We start from the raw sequence: 19,553 nt of genomic DNA, 5'->3' as shown, positions 1-19,553 counted from the left end.
AGGCGAAAGTTTGTAAGTATGGATGTATGGATGTTTGTTACTCTTTCACGTAAAAACTACTGAATGGATTTGAATGAAACTTTACCACAATATAGCTTATACATCAGAATAACACATAGACTACAATTTTTGAGGTTTCTAATGTGAGGTCCTAAAAAAACTCATTTTTTGCGCTTACATTGCAAACGCTAACTGAATCCTACAAGATAGATAAAAGGCAGATAGATAGATAGAAGGCAGGTATAAATTATAACTTATATCTTCTAACCACGCGGACGAAGTCGCGGGCAACAGCTAGTACATAATATTAAAGAATAAAATAAGGGTTAGTGTTGGTCACAACGATTCCTATCGTTACGGAAACAATAAGTTTTATATTTATAGTCCAGAAAAAGTGTAAACATTAATCATAATCCTTTAATAACATACCAGACCTATGGTACAAATTGAGAAGTTTGTCCGTTTTAAAATTAGAAAAAAAAAAACAAAACTGTGCAAGGAAAAAATCCCAACCAAACACCATACAATACATACATAAAACTCATACATTATGATTACATACAAATAAAAATCATCCATAAACGAGAATCTTTCAACTGTAAAACTAATAAAAAACGTGCGATTAGCGTTAAACACCAAATAATACTTTATCTCTAATTTCAGACGAACATTAAATTATTTACACCCTGTATCACATAAAATGCGTCCTGTATGTGCGCACGCGACGATCACTATAAACGTCATAGTGAACTGTTAATCTCATTATCAACAAGCAGATGAACAACAGAAGGTTAACTCTGTCCAATATTCTTTGACATCTGACATGTATTAACACCAGAAGGTTAAAACTTACATCTATTCCACCTATTATTAAAATCGTTAGGCGTTCGTTTGTCTATTAGATAAAATGTGAAACACTATGTACAACGAAACAGTTGAAAATATAAGTTTTTGTAGATTATTTCATGAGGATTTTAGACGAAGGTTTGTTATTCAAAAATAACAATTCGATTTATTGACTGCACGGATAGTCGAGCGGTCGAGGTCATCACGCCAAACTCACTTTTGTCGCGGGTTCGATCCCCGCGTAGGACAAACGTTTGTGTGATCCACTAATGCTTGTTCTGAGTCTGGGTGTCTTTGTGCATGTGAATTGTATGTTTGTGAAATCCCCGTTACGCAAGGATTAAATTCCCTAATGCGGGAGTCGTTTAAAAAAATGAACGTAAAATCGGAGTTTTGATACGACTAGTATTTCTGCATCATACATCACACCCAAATTGTTACTTGCGTGTAATCTTATGACGTCATTCCTCTAATTCTTTTTTTAAATCGTTAAACCGTGTTTATTGACAGTTAAAAGTGTGTAATGAGTTTCGAGTCCCAAAGAGGTATTATACTTTCTTGTTTGACGTTAATTTTTATTATTATCGGCGATAATTTCAATTGGTTACGGCTGTTAAATTAAGTGTTTATGTAATGAAGATTGTTTAAATGGATAATACTTGAATGAAATGAAAACTATTAATTTAATGTATGTAACGGTATTTGAGATCAATTTTATTGCAGAGTTTTTACTGTTTAAGAAGTTTTGTAAACAATATGGGTTATAAATATCCAACAGATATAGACTACGACAAGCAAATGCTAAAATGTGCTGAAACTTAATTTTTGCAACGGTATTAGAATCATTTTCAATCAATAATTTACTGCCACGTCATTCTGATTTTTCTTACGTTTTAATAAAATATTTCGATCTATACTTTTCAGGCGTTTTCCAACTTTTAAATAAATGAAATCACGAAATAAAAAACTTTCAAAAGACTTCCAACAAAAAAAAAACAATATCTGAAGGCATTATAATTTTCTTTGTAACAATAACATTTTTATTGTAAATATTTTAAAAAGCTCATCACTTTTCAAATAAAAAGAGGTATCATCAAAATCTTCTTTACAGCCGTTTTATTTCGACTTTTTAAAGTTCGAATCTTAAAACAAAATGGCGGGCGAAGATGGCGGCTTTCGGAACAATAACACGAATTATATGATTACAGCCGACCGATAAGGGTGGTTCCGTATTTCTTAAGAGTTTAATTTTTATAACAAATCTTTTATACCCCATTTTATGTTAACAGTAAAGTTTCTATTGCGAATGTTAAAGGTACAATAAAATAGGTTACATTCGTAAGGAAATAATAATAAATAATGTACTTAAGCTAAGCCGTTTGATTATAACAGGATTTCATTTGTTTCTTTTGTTGTTTTTGTGGATGGGTGTCATTATGCTTTGACACTATTTTTGTATATCTGTTTCAGTGAAGGAGACTATTTCGGCCCATTCTCTTTTGTAGGGTAAGCAGAATTTACGGAGCAGTACAGTATTCAATGATATGAAATGATTTATTATGCAAGGATATATCATCACTTTATCATGTCTTTATTTCCTAGGATAGGTGGTAGACCTACGCTGAGAAGAAATGTCAAAACGAACTCATCGATAGCAGTCTCTTTGAAAGTCTAGACAAATTGAAAAAGTTAGCTCAAACTAAAACCAAACAAGACCCTGAACTTCGCGGTTATGTTGTAGAAAGGTTCTGGAGCAATGATTACTCTGTGTACAGCGCTCGTCGCGCGTTTTTTTTAAAGAGGCCTTAGAGAGCTATGGAAAAGTAAAAAACTTGTGTGTCCTATAAATTGCATTGATTCCAAGAAAACATCTCTTTCACGTAAACTACAAAACAAAATGATAATACACACACAAAGCATCAGCAATTTTACATACATCCAAACAATTTTATATACTCCGATATATTTTACACTCCACACGTGCCTACGTCATCTAAATCCATCGTTTTATTTTAACTACTGATATGAAATTCGCGTTTTCCATCTTCTAGTATAAAAAGAATCTTAAATTTAATATCGTTTTTATTTCACAGATTACAGTAATGCTCTGGCGTAGGGTAGTCGGGTATTTTTATTTTGTTGCGCAAGGTACGACTGATTGTAATAGCTATGGTTTATATTGATTCGATTTTGGGTTCTGTATACAGGGGTTTAAAAAGAACCCTATCACTGAAGCGTTGGTAACTGTACGTCTGTCTGTATGATACGACTATATCTCATGAACCGTGACAGCTAGATAGTTGAAACTTCCACGGATAAGAATTTTCTGTTGTCGCTATAAAAATTCTATAACATTTTTTTTCGCACTACCTTTTTTTTTACAGAATAAAACTCTTAATTTCAAGTATAAGTCAGAGGGATTGCTCGAAAGGGTAACCGCGTCCCCGGTACACGAAAGAAGAAGGAACGTGGGTGGTTTTAGTCAGTAAAAGTCAAAAGACTGACTTCCACTCATTTCAAAGCGGGAGGAGCCATTTGATGATGTCCCATCCGAAGAAAACACATTCAATTATAAGTATCAAAAATTAAATTCTAAAAATACAACACATATTAGACTCTACATTAAAAAAACAGTCTATACATAAATTTAATCATGCATTGAACTGCAAAACTCCACCCTTAAACATTCCCTACATCAAAAATACAACATAACGACTTATAAAAAGTGTTGATATGACAAATGGTGCCGTATGCGATTTATTGTTAATAACAACTCCACGCGTTAGGCATTTGTTATCGAAATATTTTACACACTGAAGGCCTTTAAAAGTTTTATTGGGAGATAGGCGATATTAAAATGGGGTTACCTTAAGAAGATCGTATTTGTTTACTTGGATTCATATTTCTTTAGGTATTCTTTCTTTGGGTAAAAAATAAAATTTGTATTAAACATATTTAAAATTGTGTTTAAATAACAAAAAAACATTCCTAATTATTTGTTTAAAAAAAGGTATAGTTACGCGTCGTAGACCGACTAATTTAATTAATTAGCTGACACGTTGGACTATGGACCCTAGTTGGTGCTATCCCAATAGAAACGCGTTAGTAAGCCGTTATTAAATAAATAAAAATGAATCGGACTCACAAAAGTTCATAATAAAAACATACCACACAGTTTAGTATTATTAGAAATTTCTTTTAATTCTTACATTCATTCCCACATTGCGTTTAAAGACGTCTCTTCTGGAACTATACAACTTTTTCTTTTTTACTATGGAAGCAATAGTTTTAAATGATAATGTTTAACATCAATAATACCTACCTTTTAAGTTTGACAGCTAATCAAATTGATCACTCTTTCCAAGCTTAATATGTATATCAAATCACTATTTAAATACTACGCGTGTTACCGTCTTAAAATGTTCTTAAGTTTTCTACCAAGTCAGGTACCAACTTCTGCTACTTGTTACGAATCGATCTATAATCTAACAGTAATCCAAGCATCATATCTATCCAATAATTAAGCTTTATTATAAAATTCATATGATTTCCTCCCCGGTTTACTTATCTGATGGAAAACGCAATAAAAACGCGCCTGAACGCGGGGGAAATCTCAATGGTTGTCTTTTATCTTTTTATTATTCAACTCCGAATTATGATGTCGCACCCATGTTGAGTTCTTGCGATTTTTTCTTGTATTCAGATCTTTTTTTTTTGCCTTTTGTTAAGGATTCGTTAAGGCGATGCTGTTGTTTCTTTTTGTTTTTGGTTTAGAAGTTTGAGGTGTTTGATGAGGCATTAATTAAAGTTATTGTAAATTATTTCATTATTAAAGAGTTTCGAATAAATGTCGCGAGTTTTACTGTATTGCTTACTGGTTAGATTCGCGACCCAGCCAGCTTATGATTTACAACGTGAAACGTTGGGTTGGGTCTGAACTTCGTTGGGAATTACCGATTAATAAGCGTGAGTTTACTCATTATTTAATAATTATTTAAAGTATTCTGTTTCTATAAGAGATTCTAACGACTAACTTATGAGAGCGACAAGAAGAAAAAAAACAAGAAAGCTTTTGCTGCAGAACAAAAAATTCGTCTTTAGATTTTTTTTTGGAACAGGAACTTGCAGCCACACTAAAAACGATTCATCTTTTTCTCGAACTTTTTTTCTCATATCTTGTCCAACTAAAATGCAAACGACATCTTCCCCTTAAGTCCCTGAGTCGCTCGATTTCATTACGATATCATAAGGACTGTATGATTTATATTTGTTGATCATTTCACCTTTTGTGTCGGAGTCTGTCGCATCCAATATCCTATTATGAGCTCTGATCATATCTACATGTTTACCTGTCTTACAATTGGCGGAAATGTAATTTAAATATGAAATTTTAATATCAAGGGCTTTTATTGCGCATGTATTTGTTGGGACTTGAAAAGAGTTGCAAAAGTACAGCTATACACAGATCTAGTTGACTTATATAACGATATAAATCATTTCAGTATAAATTATAAATATTAATTACTTTATTTGCCTTCTACAATGCATTAAGTACTTAAAAAAAGTAGCAATACTTTTAAAATAAAATACATAGATAGGCAATTTTTATGTCGTGTCTGAAATGTTTTTTTTTTAATACAGTTGTGGCAAGATTAAATAACTAGGCTCTTACAAAAAGAAAATGAAACGTCCAAAATAAAAGAAAAAATAAAAACATGAAATAAAAACGTTCCAGTTGGGCGATCTCGAAAATACGAATCAGTAACCTTACTAAATAAATAAAAATGTAAAATTCATTTAGAGCAAGCACATGATCGAGATCATTACATAACGATAATCACTTAAAATACTTAATTAATTTCACACAATACAAGGGTTAGAACAACACGCCAACACACAAATTCGTCTTACGTCATTCAAATTCAATAACCCTTGACAATTTGACAATGAGAACAGTATTATGGTCATTCCCATGAAAAGAAACAGGTGTTAAAGGGTTCATGTTAATGTATCTGTTATTAATGAATAGCGATGAAGGGTCAATAATGTGTCGAGACGAATTGTGAAAGGAATTGATGGTTTGTGAATTGACTTTGGTGTCTACAATTGTGATGTTTGGTGTGTGAACATGGTGATTTATTTTTGATTATATAATTGACCGCATGTTTATTGAGTCGTAGAATGGATACCAGATAAGTACCGAATTAACTAAGGACGAAGGCACTAAAAGTTAGGAATATGCACTTTACCAATTCCTAATTAATAGCATCGGAAGTTATGATTACATAGCTGTTGCCTGCGGCTAAACCCACTACAATTCGAAAAGCATGATAAAGCTATCCTATGCTCTAATCATGGTTATAACTAAAATTCGTCCATGTTCATTCAGTAGATTTTGCGTGAAAGATTACCAAACATCCATCCATCCAAATAAATATCCACGTTTATAATATTAGTAAAATGATGATACTCGTCATCAAAAAGATAGTTGTGTTGCAGACACATATTACATATTGGAAAACGCAGAATACATATTGGAAAAACTGGTATTTAAAATCATAAAACGAAAGCTCATAAGCAAGCACGGCGATGCTGCCTTAAGGCATGGTTCTATCCCCATGCTTTCGATTTCACAATTTTTATTTCACTTTTTCAAGATAATAAAATATTTCAACATAAAAAAATAAATAACACAAAGCAAATAAACATCAACAATTTGCTACAGGCACCTGTCTCCCCAATTAATTCAGTATAAGCGAATATTAAGCGCGTTGAGTTCTACCTCTTGAATCACGGAGCGGTGACACCACTCACTTTTTTCATAAATAAAGAAAAAAAGATTAACGTTAAAAAGTCTAAAAAATCCACCATCCACTTCGAGTTAATGATACGGCACGCCGAGTGGAGAGAAACAAAGGTTCGGGGACTGTTTACACCGTACTGTAATGTAACAGTTCTATCTACATAATTGAAAATCAAATTTATAGAAAAACTAGCTGACCCAGCAAACGTTGTTTTGCCGATGTTTTTTTCTAGTTGTATTTATTTTTTAATGCCACATTATAAAAAAAATAAAAACAAACCATTTCGTCCAAAAATAAAATATATTTTTTTAGTGTGGGCAACCCTTATCACTAAGGGGTATGAAAAATAGATGTTGTTCTATTCTCAGACCAACCCAATATGTATACAAAATTTCATAAAAATCAGTCGAACCGTTTCGGAGGAGTACGGTAACTAACATCGTGACATGGGAATTTTATATGTATATTAGAAGATATAATTTTCTGTAACTATGTGAAATTTTTCTTTAGTTCCCACCGCGCGTCAGTTTGATGCAGTGGATGTAAAATTCGCTGCTCGGATTAATTAAGTTTACGCTGTTTTTTGACTGACTTTGGTTTGTGAATTAATACCAGTTGTGTGGCATTGTGTTTTTCATGTTCAATTGTGATAGAATTTCAAATTAGTGTATTATCACAATAATTCAAAATAATCAAGTTCGTAAAAAATTGGTAAGTCATTTAATTTATTAATATGTGAGGGTAGCGTAATTTGTTTGTAATGCGCTCTTTAGATCATTAATTTATTTTCTGTACTACCGTTTATGATTAACTCTTGCTATTTGAACTACCTTTCAATATTTCTTTATTTAAGTGTTCTAGAATTACTTAAACAATTTCTACCCTCAAATGTGCATGCCATTAGGTATATTAATATAATTAAAGCTAATATTGCCTACTATCTTAAGAAATTTTGCAACCATATTTATCGGCATATAAATCTTTGCCTTTGAACTATTTAAAATTTTCGATTGCCATATCTTTTCGTATTGATCTAATCAGGGATAATCAACCTTCGGTGTAACACAATCCCTCTAAGACTTAAGGTTTGACGCTTGAGACCTCGCTAGTCATGTCTCGATTTTTTTCTCCTCTATTTTCGATCCGTTTCCCGAAGGTTTTCGAAAGCGTCTGGCGTTCCACTTCAGGGTATAACTTCAAGGCAAGTCTTGGACTGGCGACGGTTTTGTTGGCTTTTTTGTTTTTCCATGAATATTTATGGGTGCGAAGATCTTTTCAGGGCTTAGACTGATTTTGTTTATTTTTTATTAATTAATTTGGATAGGGTGACATTTTTGGATGCTTCTGTTATTCGTTTCAAAATTGAGTCAATTAAAAAAAAATATTTTTGGACAAATTTAGTCTGACTGGCAAAAAGCACCAAGATTAATAAAGCAACGTCAAGCGCCAAGAGATGAATTTCTAAAAAATGTTAAGAATTGAAAACATGAAGTAGAAATCTTGAAAATGATACAAAAAAAAAATCCTAAGAACGAGGAACTATATCGAGTATATATATTTTTAAGAAAACTTTCGAATAAATCATCCACGTCAAAATATTTTCACTCATAGGTCTTCTTAATCTCCAGTCTTGTTGCTAACCACTATCTTATCAGATACTCTAATTAAAAATTCAATTCAATCCAAAAATTCATTCCAAGACCTTCCTTGACTCATCCAAGCTCTCTCCACCCTTGAAATAAGTATTAAAAAGAAAATGTCATACCATTGTGAGACCCACTTATACACAGAGCAATCATCCGAGACGCCGTCGAAACGAAACAGGTAAAAGATATAAAAGAAAAGATATGGGGGTAAAAGTAAAAGAAAAGAAAAGAAAAGAAAGGGTGCTTTTGAGGGAAGTAATGGAGATCGCAAAAGACGTGAGAGGTCGTTACTGTGTGTCAGATTTCAATGATTTTAATGCGTTTGTAATGGATTTTGGTTTTAAGATTTTTAAGGTACTTATGATGACGTTCTAAAATGTTGAGCTTTTTTCTCCGATGTCTGATTTAAATACTATTCCGTTGGCACTTGGTGGTTTATATCAAATTATTTGAAAATATTCTGCTAACACCTGTTTATTTATTCTCCTGATATGTTTTTGTTTCGCTGTTGTTTTTTAAGTAGTAAATATAATCTTGGTCGATTATCTATTCCTTGGTTACTAACTCCATTCTTTCACAACCTTTTTCAAGAAAAAATACGACCTCATCTTCAAGATTACTCAAAACCCATTCCTGATTACTTTTCTCCTTGAGAACACAAAGAGGCAACAACACAAAACAACGACAAAAATCTTTCAATTCTTAAATTCTGATCCCTAAAAACGGTGTAATTTACTTATGAATATTAATACAGATGATGCGAAATGAAAAAGGGAATTCAAGGGACTCTAAGGGTTTGGGCACGGATCACAAAAAGCGTAAGACATCGTAAGGACCCTTCTCCGTAACTTGGAATATGAAAACACATTAGATGGATGACGAAACACAAAAGGTTATAGAAATTGTCCTCGGTGTAATTTTATGCGCGTTTTAATATTTGTGAGAGGATCTTGTTTTCGTGTTTTAGAAGCATGATTTATTTAGTGATGCACCTGTCTTGGTCTAAGTATGTCGTTTTGTTTTATATTTAAACTAGATATTTCAAATATTAGGGTTTCAACTGTTCCCAGTAACTTTGGCACAATTTTTATAGGCGTAACCAATTTTTAGATAGATCTTTAGAATTAGTACCGATTAGGATTTTTTGCACGCAACTAGTTTCCCCATTTTTTGTATAAATCATTACGTATTACACACATACTAGTATTATTGACTGTGTGACTGTTTTCATAACTTTCTTTTTCTACCATAAATATAACAAACATTGCGCTAATTATTACTTCGTCATAAATCAATTAAAGTCCGCCATCTTAATCAATCTATCCGCACAAGTATATCTAAGACGTATATCTCTGTTCCTCCCCCGCTGTGATTCAGATGTGACGAGAATAGCTGAACGTGATACACTAATACAAGAGTTTGTTTTGTATTGTCAGCACGTTGTGGAGTGGCCTAAATTATTATTGGATGGGTACCGTCAGCTAGAACGATTGGCTAAGATACATTGGTATTAGGTTTATCAATTTTGTTGACGCTTATTTTATATTAAATTTTATATAAGCTGATATAATAAAAGTTATTTTCTTTCTTTTTCTTTCTTTCTATATGAGATTGATGTAAGGTGAAAATAATGTAGATTTAAATAAAGGAGAAATTTTCACACCAGTGTCAAAAAATAAGTTCATTGTAACTAAAAGGAGTGGTGTGGTCTTTATTTTAATTGTTTAGTCCTATTACTACATAAAAAAGAAAAAACATGTTAAAGGTTTTCGTTAAATTATGTACGTTTTAAAAATAATGAAGTATTGTTTTAAATAACAGTTGCGTTAACTAAATCATTTAGGCTTTAGGCAAATGTTGCTTTGAAATAATGTAGAGATAAAATATTATGATTACGCAGTCTCTAATTTCTATGGGAGCTACATAAAGGAACATATACCTCAGAAACCTTCTTTCAAACATTAAGTCCTAAGTTTACTTCGGCATAAAAACCAAAACTTTATGAGAAACTTGAGATAATACAACACACAGTTTACTACTGACTGTACTTCTAGTCATAATAAATCTTCTTCCTTTGACTTACTATTGAAATACGAAGTTGGTTTGTTTGCGTAGCTCAAAATCGCATTCCAATTGTAAATTTACGAAATTGGAAAATGTGTTTGTAGTAAGATTTTAGTAGTTGACTTGGCCTGCTCCCAATAGATAATGTTTCATTGTTACGTAAGTAAAGAAGTAATTTACTATTAGTTTATGAATAAGAGTACGGTTTTACTTTACAGTTTCCAGGGTTTGATACAATGTTCAGTTTTAAAAAGACTTAGTTAATGTTGATTGACTCAGGAGATAAAAGTCTTAAACCAATTGAAAACCACTCTCACAAGCAGGAGACAAAAACGTAACATGAAAAATGACAGCATAAAATATTTAATCACATCCAACGCCTATTAAAACTTCTAAGAAACAAAAAAAAAACAATTCTATTCTCTCTATTAACAAAGAACAAGAAAAATGTTTCATGAAATAAATTATAAAAAAATATCAGTGGCCAATCTTCGCCAACCCTACTCTTCACAATATCAAACGTTACTCGGGACTTTAAGCGCGCATTAAAGCCAGTGTTGTTACAGTTGGCTAAAGCTGACTTGTGCCTGTTTATTGCTTGGCAAACATAAGACCGTGTTTGTGTCCAACAAGGTCATAAGCAGGTAGAGTTTGGACCCGTTCTTGTATGTTTTGGTACTGTTTGGCTATTACTTGGGCTATTAAGTTTTAAGAAAAGAGCTTCTTAAAGTATTATTTTTAATCGAATTCAAACAGAAGGTTTTTCAATTTAATACTGTTTATAATTTTGGCTCATGACTGCGCCGTTTATAAGCCAATTTTTAATTAATGATTCAAAGATTTCACGTCAAACATTTGCTTTTACATTTAAACATAGTTTGCAACAACATTTAAACACGCACAATATTATACCCAATTGCAAACAACATAAAGAGGCCTGATAATATTTCCAAAATCTTTATTAATGTCGACACTATACAATCAACAATCATAACTTCAAATACCGAATCCATAATCGCGTTCATTTGCAGTCTAATTAAGTAACTCAACAAAACAACACAACCTCTGCTTATCCCACAATGAATACAAAGACAAAATACCTACATCCTGAAATCCTTCACACAGAAACACACTGCACATGCTAAATCACTCATCGAAACTCTTTGCTTCGTAAAGCTCTAACTTCAGACAATTTCCCATCAAAATTACTGGCCGCAAATAAAACTGGATTTATTCATCACTCACTTGTAAAGAGGCTCGTTAATTTTATGAGCCTGAGTCATCCTTTCACACTAGCCTATAAAAATCATCGTTTGTCAGTAACTAGCGATAATGTTGGCACTAAATAGTACAATGATCTTCGCTTTTACGTTCGAGAAAGTCATTGTTGGAAAAATCAGTGTTTTGACTTGTAATTTTCTTTAATAGACTGTTTGTAAGGTACGGTATTAAATGATTAACACCCAATGGTTTTGAATTCTTAGTCTTAAACTCAAATGTAACGTTGTGTTAAAAATCTTGAATGAACTTTTAAACTTAATTGAAACGTTATAACTTGTCTATCTGTCGCTCTAAAAATTGAAGTGAAAACAGCGTTTTAAGTCTTAAGTGACTTAAAATTAGTTAAAATGTTTAAAAATCGCCTAAATATTTGCCGAATAAAATATCATGATAAGATGTTAAAATCATTAAAATAAATAAATAATATGCGATGATTTATTGAGTTACGTAATAAAACAAAAAAAGTAAAAGTACTTGAATAACAGATAATAATGTATTATTATTAATAAAAATAACACAGAATCAACAAATAAAAAAATATGCTGTAAAAGTTACAAAATAAATGCTATAATCCTTTACAGTGATGCGTAAAGTACCTACTTGAATCGGATTACCAGTTGCGCAAGAGTTTAAAACAATAACAAGCACTCAACATGAATCCAACTTAATATTGTGCAATCGGATCGATATAAATAGAGTGTTTACATTCATGGAACATAGACGATTAGGAGGAAGTGCCCTAACACTGGCGTAGGTGATATACCACTTCTTAATGTAATATTATTACAGTTGTAAAAGCGGGACAGCGCACTACACATCGTAGAGCATCGTCTCTTTAATTGCAATGATTTAATTTCAGATGGCTAGGACCTCATTGTTGCCAAAGATAGGTAGAACCTCACTATTACTTACTTGTCTACGGTCTAATTATCATCATTTTTGTTGTTTACTTGTTAGGATGAAGATATAAAACTTTTCTCCGTCGTCTATTTTTTAAGAAAAACACCAGGAATTAAATAAGACAGCCGAAACTCGAAAGTCGTTCAATTGAAAATTTCATATTTTTAGTATTTTAATGTTGATCTTCATCTCCTAATTGTGAAAAAGGCATGGATTTTATGCCACTTCCTTCTACTCTTCTGCTTGATGTTTACTTTGCATTTAAATATAGTTTATTCGACATATTTAGGTCGAAGGGCCGACAGTTTTTACTATGATTTATTTGACAAAGTATGGGAAGTTCGTTGTATTCAAATATAGGGAAGATTAATTTAAACTTTGGTAGGTGAAAATACGCATGTGGGTGGTAGCGTAATTACAAAACGTGTCATGTGACATAGTTAGCAATTATTAAAGGCCTACGTTGAATATCATCTCAATATGAAGACTTCCTGATTCTACCTGACTGCGTCAGAAAGAAGGAAGTTCCACAATTCCAATAGTCTTACTTACAATATTAATATTAACATACAGCCGACTTCATGTAAAAATCCACTGAGCCAAACTTGATGATTTTTTTGGAGGGAAAAAATTACAGCTCTTTTACGTTTAATGTAAAATCGGTTTCCGTATGTAATATCCAGCCCGTAGTTCTGAGGTGACAACCATAAAAAATACGCACGAATTGAGAACCTTCTTCTGTTTAAAGTCGGTTGTAAAGTTGGCGATTTCCCGTGACTTGCGGTGCCAAAACTCACAATATTTAAACTAAACTTAGACAAATGATTATTATTTCCAACATAATTAATAATAAAATGTATTATCAATTTCTACAGAGTCTGTATGATATGGTGTGAAGAGAATTGGCGTTCTGCCAATACAACTCCATTGCAGAAATATTATATGACCTGTCTTTGTTTATTTCTGTTACGAAATATCTTCTGAGTAAAGTGATTTAACATAATATTTATGAAGTCCAAATGTAAATAGTAGCTGAATTGATTCGTGAAGGAGCGGCCGATGTATTGATTTATTGCAAGTTTAATTCAAACGATGGAATAATTTTGTGATTACCCTGAATGGTATCTTGCGAATTATAAGATAAATTAAATGTAGTGGAATAATTTAAAGCTTTAATTCTAAACCATTATAGCAATTTATCAAATAATTTCGATTAAGTTACAAACATCTATTTTAAATTCATTAACTTCATGTTTATTATAAATCTTTATTCCAATTTTTAATAAAAGTGAAACGAAATCTAAACGAAGCAGTAAGAAGATATCGATGCGCTTTCAAGTTAAAAAAATCTCCGAGCGCCTTACACTTTAGTCATAGCAAACTCTCAGTCGTGTAGCTTGAGTTTTTAATCAGGAGCTACAGATCTTTATCGCGTATCATTATTATGTTGTTAACTAGTTAGATTAAAATCTATGCATTAATCCAAGCGTAAAAATAAATCGTTACTATTATTATAACGTCATAATGTTATTGTAATAATTTACTATACAGTACGTATTTTACTCACTATAAATAGATAGGAGCAATGAATCATAGTAAACAAAGGATAAAATGACACGTGTCGTTTTTACAAAAACATTGTAAATTGTTAAAGCAATTTAGCGTATTGTTTTAAATATTGCGCAATATTGTAGCGATTTTCCACGTTCACTGGCATTCAGTAGCCCGTCTGGTATTTAATTAATTTTTGATTAAACTTTCAATTGCGTATTTTTTTTATATTTCCTTTACTAATTAAGTTGCAAAACTATATTCTGGAATCTGCTTCGTTTCGATATTAAGAGTATTGTTTGGCTCTAGCTGCTGGTTTTCCTAACAAATAGTGACCTACTGTATTTTGCAATCTAATATAATACACCGAACGGATAACGTCCTAAAGTTTCAATTATCATGCCTTCAGGAGAACCTACATTATAATTGATCTGCCTTGCAAAGACATCAGTTAGATTCCTACAAAAGATAAACTTTCACAAGAAAAACGTCCCAAAATTTGCCATCACCATTCAACGGAACAACATTAACAACTAAAATAAAATTCAGTCAAAAATCTCCACTCACCTCATCAGTATCTCTTTCACTATCAGTATCGCTTAACCCATCACTAACTCCATCAGCAACATCCGTCCCGCCCTTATCCCTCCAATGTTTCTCACTGGTCACCGAAAAAGTAAACGTCCTATCTCTCCTTGGACTTAACAAAACCCCCGCTGGGGTCCTAGGACTGCCATAACCGAAGATGTCAAGGTTTCTTGTGGAGAATAGGTCGTTGGTGCGGTCTGACCTTGGGGCGAACACATCGTCGTCCAGGTCTGAGTCGAGGGTCAGGGTTAAGGGTGGTGATGAGGCTGATCTTCTACATTGCTGGGTTTGTGGTGGTGGTTGGGCGATGTCTGATTCTGAGTACGGGCGTTCTGTGGGCAAAAGATAAGAAGAGGTTAATATTAAATTATGATTACAGATAGGACTTTACGTAATGGGAAGTAGGGGTGAAGTTAGGAATTAAAAATATGTAGCACCTTGTTTCACAATATTTCTAAAATGTTCAAACTATTGAAATTTAATTCAAACACATTTAAAGTAATGAATAGATGCACCATAATGTTAAGACCACAGTCTTATAACCGAATCAAAGTGATTTCTTAATTCCTATTTCTCTTGGAAAACAATAAAAAATATTAAAAATAGACTATCAAGAACGAGACTATTAAAGTAAAAACGCATTTAAGCCTATATCTCTTGTTATAAATCAAATGTTTATTAGCACTGTCGCCTACGTTGCGCGTGCGCATAATGGCTATGTGGGCTGTGACACTGATTTAGTTTTGTTTTTGGCGAGTTTTGTAACTAAGAAATTCAACGATTTCTCTATTTTTATTACTCTGACTATTAACAAAGGAAATTAAAGAATTCGTATGATAAGATTTGAAACCGGTTAAGTGCCAGTCAAACTCGCGACATTGAAGGTTCCGTACACAGCCTTATAAAAAAGCCTTTAATTAACCTTGTGTTTATTTTTCATTATAGCGGCAACAGAAATGCATCGTCAGAGAAAATTGTAACTATTTACCTAGCAAGGTTTTTGAGATACAGTCTGGTGACATCATACATCGTTAGTAATAGGGTTCTATTTATACCCTTAGATAAAGGAACACTTAAAAAACTAAAGACATCTACTACAGCAAGGATTAAGTTATATCTTCTCCTGATGATACGAAACCGATTGCCGACATAAAGCAACTTGAACGGCAAGACATAAGGTCGCACAATGCTAACTCAAAATTTACAACTTCTTAAATGTTGGGAAGCTGTTATTTTCTCCAAAAACAATTGTGGTCATTTTGTAAGGTAACATCTCTTGTTCGCCCGTGTGGTCAGAACAATAGGGATTTGACCACAGAAATGTGCAGTAGCTAATGATTTTGTTGTCCAATAACTTTTTATGTGTGGTAAGTACGTAAATGTGGACTTGCTGAGAATGGAAGAAGAGTATAATGTTTACGGATTGTGTAAGCAAAATACCCCACACGATCTATGATTGAACATACAAAGAAATTGTCCGACAGATTTGAATGAAACATCAACTTTGGAGCTATTGAATTGTATTGAACTTTTGCTGCCGTTACCATAGGACAGCTAAATTAGGTAACAATAAAAATGAGGAATAAGATTTTCGTTAGTTATAACAAAAATCCTGTTGGAATATCTACATTATAGTATTATACCTATTAATCCATAGCATCAAAACACTAACAACGTTTGTCTGGGGAGCATCAATCATAAAACAACTTAGGTTTTACCAAAAAGCCTCATAACAGCAAAGACCCGATTGACGACTCTACACGAATACATGTAAAGCAAACAGTGCTATATAGATCACTTGAAGTGAACGAAGTACTAAAATTTTTAAGACCCATTTTTCTTGGTGAGCTCGCATTGAAAATGTGTTGTGTCCTACACCAAGACTGTAATGTTTGTGGGACACGAAAGCTTAAAACCTGTTTAGGTACAAAGCTATCTGACTTATTACTGACCTGGCGTAAAAATCTTCGTGAACAGGGTAAGAAGGGTTATACTTTTTTTACACTTTTTAGACACAAAACATATTTTTTTCACATTGTTAGTATGATACTTATGACAAAAAGTTCTATCTACAATCATGAGTTCATATATGTCTACGTAAGGTCAATAAAATAAAGGTTAAAATTAGCTCTTTCTTGTAATGCAGTCATACGTTTAATTGTCTAGTGCATTTATTTTTATTACAGTAATGTGACTTAAAGGATCTTTACAGAAGTGCTAAATTTGCATTGTAAAGTCTGCTATTAGAATACGTAGCACTGTGCATTCAATTTTGAGATCACTCTAGGCCTTCCTCACTGACAACCCTGAGAAGAAATGTCGAAACAAACTCAAACCCATAGTCTCTACCAACGACTCTACAAAGATAATTCAAAACAACAAAATCTAGGCTTATTGCCCTCACCAAACTATAACTTACGTCCAACAATAATTTTAATAATGTTCTTGTAATAAGGAATTTGTTTTAGTTATGTGCTATGCTTGACCAGGCTTGCCAAACGAGGAGAATGACTTATTGTTTTAGTCCCAAACTATGCATTAGCTACTGACGATAATTATAGACGTTTGTTGTCTCGAAAGACTTATTTACAGCTTAAAGGAATCTTGCATTTCAAATCGTAAGGTTGTTTCTAAAAGCTTCCGTTAGGGACAGTTATAAATTGGCAGAAAATTCTCAGTAAAATTGGCAGAAAAAAAATATAATTGACAAAAATTAAATTGGCAAACAAAGAGTAAATTCCCATTTGAAAATTAAAAATAAGATTGCATTGGCGATTAATTTCTTTTTTGCCAAATGAGTGACAATTGCAGTGATCTAAAGATTTTAACAATACCCCGTGACCGTTGAAATCATAACAATCATTCTGTCTGGATAATTATACACGAAGCAACTTATTATAGATCAGCTATGCACCCAGTGTAAGATCAAAAATTAGAAAAATGTCCAAGACAACACATTCTTTACCAATGAATACAAATTATGATCGACAATTACAAAATTCCATCAATCACCAAAACACATCGTTATTAAATTAAGATTCCAAACAAAGTATTGTGAAGTACAAAAATTGACGGAAAATAAAAAGAGTTGGTTTTAATCGGTCAGACAGAGTCGATTACCTTGATTAAAAGGGATCTTCATAAATATTGGAAACGAAACGCTTGAGGCAGTGTTCTGACAATCTTGGATCGAGATTAATATTACGGGTACATTTGTATCTGTTACTTTTTGTTGTATATCCCAAATGTAGGATAGAGTGTCCTACAACTGACATTATTGCAGTGTTTTTTTCTGCAATAAATCTGTACTGATTGCAATCCTAATTGTAGGAGTTTTTTTTACTGTTGGGTATGAAAATGAATGATGTCAGAGAATAACATATTAGCTATTTAGTAAATAGACTATATTTAGCTAGATCGATATTATATTAGGTCCTACTAATTTCTGTAAATTTATAAATGCTTTAATGTGCTATTTCTTGCCAAAATCCGCACAACCCACTTACAAAACGATAAATAATATTCAAATACTGTCCCAATAAAATTAATCATGTCATCTATTCAAGCAGCACCAATAAATTAAATGTTGCAAAAACCATCAATACATTTGCACATAGATTTAAATAATATAACCACAAATTACAATAGCAAGCTAACAAGCGGTAATATTTCTACGACACTGCAAAAACATAGGCCAATCACTCAAGCTAAGTCACAAAACATTCATCACATCAGGTAGCAAAGACTAGCTTTATTTGACCTTATTGTTTAAACAAAACAAAAGACGCCATGACAGAACAAAGAAAAGCAATTTGTTATCAACAATATCGATGGCGGGTACCAGGCGCACAGGAGCGGCGAAGAGGTAATATACAAAATATAAGAAACACAAATTAATAAAATCTTGGGTCCGTCCGCGAGCGAAACCCGTTTCCATGAGACACGTGCAGCGGCCGACCGGTGTGCATGCGCGAGTGAGACAGACGGTAATGCTGTCTCACTATTGTGCACCGGTCATCATAATATGGATCGTGCAGTTTAAGTTCACAAGGCTGTCTTTAAGTCTTCGAAGGGCGGCACAACATAAAACTGCAAAATCACCCAACTTCAAGATCATTTGATTACATCGTTTTGATGCGACTAAATTATCAAATTCATTGGAAAAGCTCATGCAATGCTACCCAAATCCCATATGAGTTTTGTCAAGCTTTGCCTGGGGTTTTTCATTTCTGTTAACGGTGTTTTCAAATTACATTAATGATAACTTTACATCTACTTTCAACGCCAAAATAATACAAAAAACAGCAGTAGCAAACAAAAGTCGAAAATCAATAACTCAATTTCAGTTTCCACATAAAATATCAAAAAAACAACTAAAGTAATATCCACACAAATCCATCGCAATGCACACTGATAGGCGAGTGTTTTTTTGTCTTATCCACACTGGATGCGTAACACAGGTGTCCCTGGCTTACGCCTATTTACAATATCACGGCTACCCATAGTATTATTCCCCGCCATATTTACGAGGGGAAATGGATTTCGAAAGATGTACTGACCGTTGCGACAGGTTATTTTGATTTGAGTTTAAGGTTATGAAAGTTACGAGAAAGATTGGTAGGGAAAATTGATAGATTGATACTTGTAAGTAAAGGGATTATAATCTGTGTCCTATGTATGGCTGTAATAATATTTGAGACTGTGATAAAGTTCAAGAGTTTGATAAAAAATGTGGAGTCGATAGTAAAAGACAGTAAATGCCTCATTTTCTGTCAAGTCCTACGTTTTTATTCCATAATGAAGAGATAAATTTTAGTGTTCTTGAACAATGTATCAAAGTTCGTGTGTAGCAATTTTATGAGTTAAGTTTAAG

The 19,553-nt window shown here is 32.8% G+C and overlaps 1 protein-coding gene across 1 annotated transcript in view; it reads right to left on the bottom strand.

Moving 5' to 3' along the window:
* Positions 1-19,553, bottom strand: part of LOC113499458 — a 125,775-nt gene that overhangs the window by 10,532 nt on the left and 95,690 nt on the right. Inside the window, exon 3 of the mRNA XM_026879943.1 lies at positions 14,660-15,012. Within this exon, the coding sequence (XP_026735744.1) occupies positions 14,929-15,012 (84 nt within the window). The 3' untranslated portion in view covers positions 14,660-14,928. The remainder of the gene's footprint in view (positions 1-14,659; positions 15,013-19,553) is intronic.

Source organism: Trichoplusia ni, chromosome 12, assembly GCF_003590095.1.
Source record: "Trichoplusia ni isolate ovarian cell line Hi5 chromosome 12, tn1, whole genome shotgun sequence".
NCBI classification, from domain to species: Eukaryota; Metazoa; Arthropoda; class Insecta; order Lepidoptera; family Noctuidae; genus Trichoplusia; species Trichoplusia ni.
Note: the sequence above shows the minus strand (reverse complement) of the source record. Positions and strands in the feature narration are given on the sequence as shown.